Raw genomic sequence first — 8,299 nt, forward strand, 5'->3', positions numbered from 1 at the left:
ACCCAAGGGGACACGGGAGACGTGGACGGCCCTTGCATGCAGCCGGGAGGCTGCAGCCCAGATCGGGTACCCACGTGCGTTTCACGAGAGAGTGTGGCTCCTGCTATCACAGGTAACGACTGGGATCCGAGTACACGCTGACCACTTGCAAGCAAGTTTTTGTGTGATGCAGGAGGCTCAAAACGAACCACACAGGAGAAAAATACCCCAAGCCGCTCTTGTCAGGTTTGCCATCTGCTTCAGTGCCGAGCACATGTCTTTGAACACTTTGAACATCCATTTTTATCTGCCAAGGGATAATTTGTTGCTTCTGGCTTTGAGGAGGAGAGGCCACAGCTGCCCACAATGCCTTGGTGAAACTGCTGCCAGCTTCACAGCACAGATACTACCGAGAGCTTTCCTTTGAAAAGTCCCACAGGAACAGCTAAGGCATCACTCCTGACTTTTAAGACATGCAGGATTGGCACTTCATACCCAAAGCAGTGGATGCTGGGAGCAGCCAAAAAATCTCCCAACTTAACAAGTGCTAAAAGTTCATCTCCCATCCACATCCCCTCAGCTGTTACAGCTTAGATTTAGGGCCATGTTTGCAGTGTTAGAGAAGTGCATCCCTGCGTGCACATGCCAAACAAGCCACCTCCAGTTTCCCCAGCACCATCTCTGCAATACCCTCCAGTAGCAGCTGCTCAAACCTTTCCAAACCTCATCACTACGTGAAGATGGTCTTTAGTAAAATCCCATCCTCAGAGGAGCAGATATAAGGGTTTTAACCCAACCTTGAAGACCAGCGGCCACAAAATGCCCTGCTGAGTAGCAGGCCCATTTCCAAAATATGGGTGTGGAAACTGTCAGGTTACACAGCAGCCTAGGTTTGGATGTGCTGCAGAAGGCTAGCAAGCAGGGGTGTCTTTTTGTTCGTTTGGGTTTTTTGTAAATAAATAAAGAAATGAAACCTCTGCACACCACATGACATCTTTGAGAACATCTGAGAGATTTCTCCCACGTGTCCACATGGGAACACTTCCACAGGTCTGAAAGCACTCCCTTTTTTAGTGCCAGTAATTATCACTTAACCAAAAATAAACCCCAAATTGTTCACATTGGTGCAATGAGAGGCAAGAATCCAGCTACAGAGCTGTTTCTCCCCTCCCTATACCTATTTACACCCTGGAAAGTTCAGGACCACCTTCTTTAATCTCTTCCATCTCCAAGTCAGTCAAGTGAGGCATGAATGACGACAGGCAAGTTTTCCCTTCCCTGTGACATACTCAAAGTCACTTCCTTCTAACGCTCTTACAATCAATCCCCTGCAGTATAAAATCCCTGCAATACTCTTCTCCTGTAGGCTGTTTTTCACCTCCACTGAAGAAGGATTTCCTCCTCTAGCAGTGACCCACCTTCCCATAGAGGCGTGGTAGAGCTCCTGTGTGCTTTTAATAACCAGGGGTGGAAGGGGAAAACACCTTCTCTTGGCTTTCCACCCAGATGTTCAGCACCTTGGCAGCTGCTCCCTCTCCCAGGACAGGTACCTGCACCTCCTGCTCATTCTCACTGTGCAGATCTGCTCAGAGACCCGCAATGCAACAGCAAATCCAAGAGTAACCTGTAACTCTCCAACATCTGTGTGCTGGACCAAGGAGCTAAGCACCAAGCAGGGGTATCCAATGCAGGAGGAAACACATTACACAGTGTAATAAGTTTATTGACTTATTACACAGTGTAGTAAGTCAATAAACTCTTGACTTCAACTCTACTTCACCGCAGGGAGAACTACAGTCCAGCACAGTCTTTTTCAACCCACCTTCCCCTTGGCACACATGGTCCATCTCACCAGAGACAGCCTTTCTACAGCTGCCCTGTTTCCAACACTGAAGAACAAAGAGATCTCGGAATGGGATAGTTCTGTTTTAACGGCACCAAGATACCCTGCTGGCTTACTCTATGGGGATATATGCAGAGAAATTTGGCCTTACCTGGCTCACTCTTCTTCTTGGATCCAGCTTTCTTCTTGACAGGTCCATCATGCTTCTGCTCCTCATGGGTTGGAAGAGCATCCGTTTTCTTGATGGCAACGGAGCTGATGACCGGAGCACTTTGCTGTGTGCCAACTGGTGGCACGGCCACAACAGGCACCTCCTTAGGGGTCACCTCCAAGACAGGAGAACTTTTGGGCACACTGACAGGAGGTGAAGCCAACACCGGGCTAGGAGCAGGCTCTACCTTTGCCACCTTCTTCTCCTTCTTCCTCTTCTCCTTAGGTGACGGAGCAGGTCTCTCCTTTTCCTGGGGAGCCACTGACACCGCTGTGATCGGAGGCTCAACAGTTACAGGCTCAGGCACCACAGCAGGTTCAAGAACCACATCCTTGGGAGAGTCCGTCACTTCCTGAGCCAGCTGCTGCTCTGGGATCTTTCCATTAGGTTTCTCTTCCTTTTTCTTCGCCTTCCCTTTTTTCTCAACAGGTTTCTCTTTCTTCTTTTTCTCTATTTTCTGCTGCTGGGTCTTCTCAAGCTCTTTGCGTTGCTTGGCCAGGGCTTCCTCGTAAGATGTCTCCTTCATGGAGAAGGTGGACACCAGGAAGATCCCAATGGCTGATATCACCATAAAACCTCCAAAGACCATAACACCCAGCGTCTGAGGGTCGTACACATCCATCCTGACTTATTCCTCTGTGCCTGCAAAACACCAGAACAACAGTTAGTGGCGGGGGAGGAGGAAAGATATGCAACGGCCTTTCTGAGCAGAGAGTTTCATATGGACAACTGTGTCCCCAAATGGCACCATGCACTGAAATGACAAACGCTCAAGATTCACACAACTCTGGTGAGGGCAACCTGCCTACACACCCCCAAGTCTGTGCTCCTCCACTACGCTGCCCATGCAGAGTGGTCCAATTGTACCGCAGTGCCTGACTTCACTGGCTGCAGCAATCTCCAGAAGAACCAAAGAGAGGGAATAAAAAAACAGGGATGTAATCAGAGACAGCCATGAGCAACTACCCATTACATGTCCAATGGGACAGTTTTGCATGACCCTAGGCAATACCGCCAGCCCTGCAGCAGTAAGAGAGCGCGTTGGTTCAGGTTGGCCAAGATCTGGGCTCTCCCTGGAGCACCAGGCCTTTTCATTGCACCCAGACGCACATCCAGGTCTCAACTTTGGAATAAAACGTCACACTGGAAGGGAAAGCATGCACAGGAGAGCTTTCCCCAGCTTTGCAGCAGTCCTGGCCTTCTTCCTTTGCCACCTGTACCCTGTGGCACTGCTGGCTTCTGCCCATCCCGGTGGGGAGGAAGCGCAGTGACCATGTCCTGCTGCACAGCTGCTCCCAGCAACAAAAAGCACCTCAGCAATGATGCTGCGTGCAGAGACGCCACACAGAGAACCAAGTCACAACCATTTCCTTGAGATGCAAATACCAGTAAAAGTCATAAGTTCAAGCTAACCAAAAAAACCAAAAAAACAAAACCAAAACAAAAAAAACCCCCATGGTCATTCATTATCTCATCTCCCCAGGAGATGCCCGCAGGAAGATGTGACACTTGCAGATGGAGTGCTGGTTGTGGCACTTATCTTTCTACCTTTGCTGACAGGCAAACCATGCACAGGGTCCTTCCCATTTTCCTCTCCAGCCTCAGTTCCTCCACCTGTAGAACACGGAGCAGCAACAGAGACCATACTGCCAGGTCTGAGTTCTGGCAGGCAGGGTACAGCCACACACGGAGAAAGATGCCGCTATCGCCACTCTTCGTAATTGCTAATTGAACCCTGGCCCTAGTTTTGAAGCCAAACTCTTCTCTGCTGCCCCACTCACATGTTTCTCCCATTAGGGCATCACCTCCAGATGGCTCCGAGGTGGCTCATGAACCCCAAGATGCTGAAGCCAGGCAGTTAATCAGCGAAGGGTCACTTTCCAGGAGGTGCCAGGCTGCAGTTTCTCATCACTGTGCCTCAAAATGTAATCGGGAAAACGCAGAAAGTCCTCGGCTATCAGAAGTTCCCATCCACACGCTTAACTGTAAACATTATCAAATTTCCTCTTTAAGCGGTTGTGGGTTGAGGAGGGAGGGGCTGGAAGGGGAGGAGGCAAAAATAAGAATAAAACTAACGAGATCAGCATCTTTTCAAAACCTCAGGGCTCACAGGGAGAGACCTCAGAGCCTCTTCCTTTCTAGCAGCCGGAGTAGCAACCTCTCAGCTGCTCATGCAGCGAGGAGGTGAGAGTGCAACGAAAAACTCTCCTCCAACACCCGAGCAGGGGGTGCAGAGCTAGAAGGAGCTGCAAAGCGGCTGTCTCCCACCAGAGACACCCACCTGCCTGGGAAAGGATGTTTTTAACCCGCAGCCCAGCTCTCCCTGCCCGCCTCTCCAGGCATCCCAGGCAAAGCAGGAGAGAGCTGGCAGGCAGGAGGGCTGCCAGCGCCAGCTGGAACCAGCCTCCCCTGGCAGGGCCAACTTTCTACCCCGGGGCATTGCTCGAGATCCCAGCTGATACTATAGGCATCACTATTTCACGTCTGCCCCAGCCGTTTTGGATCTAAACAGCCTCAGCCCGCTCCATCCCAGCACATCTGGTGCCAAGTCACTCCCTTCTGACTAGGTAGCGTTGCTTTGGGATGGTCCCCACCAGGACAGACCATTATTATTCCTAACCTGCAGGGTGAAAAGGGCTGGATTTCCTCTCCCTGGCCGTAAACAAGAAGTAGGGCTACACCGAAGCACCCAGGAGCTGTTTGAGGGGCAGAACAAGGCGACCTGTGTTCCTCACCCAGCAACTCCGACACATCAGTAAAAATAAAACTTTCCTGACCTCACTCCACCACGACTTCATATTTAGATAAAAATTTGCCACTCCACCTAAGGGCAAGGGCATCACCAAGCGCTGGCAAATGCAATCCAGCCCCACCAGCTGCTACTGCCACCTCCAAAAGCAGCTAGATGGAGCCCACAGAGGATGGGAACGGGGGAAAAAACCCGAACGTCCGCTACAGAGACATCCAGCATGCAGAGGGTGGATGAGAGAGGACGGCGTTATTATGCAGAGACCGGGGCGGTGAGGTGGGTGAGACAGTGGTGCCGGATGCAGCACCGTGATGCCAGAGTCCTCTGCCTGCCCCACATCTCACCCCGCACTGCTGTCCCCCGCAAAGCCCTTACAAGCAGGCTGTTTGAGCCCCACGCTCCCTCTCCCCCACAGGCAGCCTCACCCAGCGCGGCTGCAGTTAAAAGCTGCCTGTACCTTGCCTCCTCTCAGGCTTTACAGCCAGGGTGAGATAACGATGCAGATTAGCGTTAAAGTCCTCCAAGTCCTCCACAGCTAAACGAAAAAATCACCAAAAACTCCCTCAAAAAAAAAAAAACCACAACACAAGAAAAAAAGCAGCCCAGAGCACTAACATAGAGGACATGTGGACCTCCTGGAAGAGCCATTGTAGCCAGTTGGAGCTCACGAAAGCAGCTGAGATGCTTGTGTGGGCCATTCGCAAGCTCCCACCACCGGGCCAGAGAAACCCCGCGCTGTTCCCAAGGACAGGCATGCCAGAAGAAAATCCGAAATGAAGAGTGTGAGACACCAACCGGGCAGCAATTAACTCCCAGCCGTGCTATCACGGCAAAGGAAAACTTTGCTCCCATCTCAATGCTCGTGCCCCACAGCCCGTGGCATGGGGCCGGTCCTGGCAGACCGGGCGCTGACTCCAAGGAGCAAGTTCTACCAGTAGTATTCCTCCTGCGGTCGAGACTTGGCATGGACCAGCCCAACAACTCCTTCAGGGAAGAGCCTATCAATGGCACAAAGAGGGCAGCAGGCTGTACATTACCACACGTGCTTAAATCAAACCAGGCTGGCTTTGGCATTTGGGGATAAAACGTCTTCCTCTAGGAACTTCCTGATGCATAAATACAAGCAGCAAGAAGCAAGAAGCAACGCGCCGCAGCGTTAGCATCAGGAGCAAATCTCTGCTTTGGCATTTCCTGACCTCACCGCCCTCGCTGTTCGAAGGGCTGGAAGTTTGCTCCTGGATTTGCAAAGCAAGACACAGTCCCCCTCGTGAGCGCAGCGGCAGGAGCATGCATGCCTTGCCCTTTGGCTGGAAAGCGCTCTGTATCTCCCACCTGCGCAAAGCCTTAGCCAGGATATGGAAAAACAGGGCACTGAAGGTACCACTGCTTGTCTGCTCGCAGATGCCTAGAACATAGTTTCACACGTATGGGTTCAGCTTGACAGCCAGGCTTTGAAGAGGCTTGAAAACTTCAGCATCCTCCCCTCTGCACCTTCTGGTCCTCCGTGGATTGCCATCCCTACGATGGAGTTTTTCAGTCTGATGCCCAGGCTGCTTTGGGAGAGGGTTGTGTGCCTAAAGGGGTGCAAGGACACCACTAGCTATCGGAGCCCACATTCAAAAAATCAAGTTCACATCCAACACTGAGTACATTTACCCATGTGAAGTTTCTTGAGCAGCATCATCCTCTACTCCTCACCCAGCCAAAACAGTGGAAATCATCAAATATCTCCATATGCAAACCCTTTCCCCAAAACAGCTCGTTCAGCTAAAGCTTTTCACCACCACCAGAACAGGAATCGGATGGACAACCAGTATTTCACTTGGCCCCCTCTTGTAAAGGAGCCACCTGAAACGCTGTGGCCCGACTGTTCCATTGCTGTGGCTTTTTCTTGTTATCCATCAAACTTCCCAACATCCCAGATCACAGCCCAGGAGACCTGATCTCCCTCACCACCCTGCACGTGCAGTCACCTCTGCCCTGAGCAAACGTCCATCTCGCCCTAAGGAAGCAAAATCAGTAAAAGCACTCAGCCTTGCTGGTTTTTCAGCACCAAATAATTTCCAGGATGAACCAACCCACAGACACATGGCGTGACAGCGCCAGGGACATGCTCAGTGTCTTGTGGTCGCATTTGCCAGAGACAGCTAGGCGTCAAAAACCAGGCTAGAGCCTTCCCACCTGTTCAGTCCTTCCTCCCCCCTGCAACCACTTCCATGAAATCCATGGGAATTTCCTATCTTTGGGACTCTGCCCTCCACCAACCCTGGTTTAAATCAGCTAGGTCAAGCACCAGGTGGGCAGCAGCAAAGGAAGAGACAGGTTGTGTAATAACTTCAGAAACCTTATTTCTTTACACAATCAAAGGAAAATATATTTGTTGTCTCCTCCTGGTCTGGACAGCTGCTGCAGGTAGGAAAAGATGCTCTTTGCAAACAGGACACTGTTCCCCCTGTAATCCAAGGCTTGCACTTTGCCATGGTGTCAAGGTGGCATCTCAGGTTAGAGCAATATAGAAGAAGAGGTGGTGGGGTGTCGGAGGGCAGAGAAACAGAGATCTGGGTTTGTACAGCTGGGCTCTGCATAGGCTGCAGAAATGCCTGCTTGTGAAGCACCTGCAGCTTCCTTTCCTCTACAGCACCTCCCAGCAGGTTAAAAAAAAAAACACAAATAAAAAGCACTCTCCTCTCTAAACACGCACACGTAGTCAGTTGAAGCTGGTTGACCTGACACACAGGCTTCCAGGATGAGATTTTGGCTTTTTCGGAAACAAAAAATGATCTCCCAGGCCATCAGGGCAAGAAACAGGCAGCACTTAAGGGACCGGCTCCTGTTTGGGGAGGGGCACTGCCTGGCCTCCGGCTTGAAGAAATACGGTCTCGTCTCCTTCCCTGCCCCTAGTCTGCAGCTTCCCTTGCCAAAAGGCAGATGAGGGCAGAGGCATGGCTGGGGACAGCGTTCCTCCAGCACAAAGGACGGAGAGGGTGAGGGAGAGGGATCTGGGAGGCCTGATCCTGCCGATAGCAGGGCAGCCCGGCAGCGGGAAAAGGCAGCAGCATGGCCAGCAGATAAAAGACAATCACCAGATACTTCTCCTGGAGTTTCTCTCTCCACCCTGTTGCGATAGAGAGAGACAAAAATTAAAAACAAATGAGAAAAGCCCGCGCGCCGCGTGTGGATCCTGCCCGCGTCCCTGTCAGCCTTGGCTTAAATACATTTTCTGCGTAAGTGACTGTGCATTTCCAGCCTTCCGGCAGCGTGTGTTACTCTACGCAGCAACTCCAGATCAGCCGCGGCACCGATCGTCAACAGTTATAGCTCGACTTAATTGAACGTGTCTTAGCGCTCCATTAGCTCTTGCAGTGCGGCAGCAGCAGCCGGGGCCCTTGGCAGCGCTGCCAGCTCCCTTCCTAAGCCTCGGAGTAAAGAAAAAAAGGCAGAAAAAACACAGATATACATGAGAAGAGCGTTAACAGCACCGTAACACAGCTGCAGCTTGACTAATCTCTGCGGCGGC

At 51.5% G+C, this 8,299-nt stretch overlaps 1 protein-coding gene across 1 annotated transcript in view; it reads right to left on the bottom strand.

Annotated features, from left to right (window-relative positions):
• The window catches only part of LOC104627248 (ribosome-binding protein 1-like), a gene marked incomplete at its 3' end in the record, with an annotated part of 5,619 nt that extends 2,949 nt beyond the window's left edge, over positions 1-2,670 (bottom strand). Inside the window, exon 1 of the mRNA XM_010295380.1 lies at positions 1,974-2,670. Within this exon, the coding sequence (XP_010293682.1) occupies positions 1,974-2,655 (682 nt within the window). The remainder of the gene's footprint in view (positions 1-1,973) is intronic.
• Between the last annotated feature and the right edge of the window lie 5,629 nt (positions 2,671-8,299).

The sequence above is a fragment of the Phaethon lepturus genome, unplaced genomic scaffold (assembly GCF_000687285.1).
Source record: "Phaethon lepturus isolate BGI_N335 unplaced genomic scaffold, ASM68728v1 scaffold28719, whole genome shotgun sequence".
Classification (NCBI taxonomy): Eukaryota; Metazoa; Chordata; class Aves; order Phaethontiformes; family Phaethontidae; genus Phaethon; species Phaethon lepturus.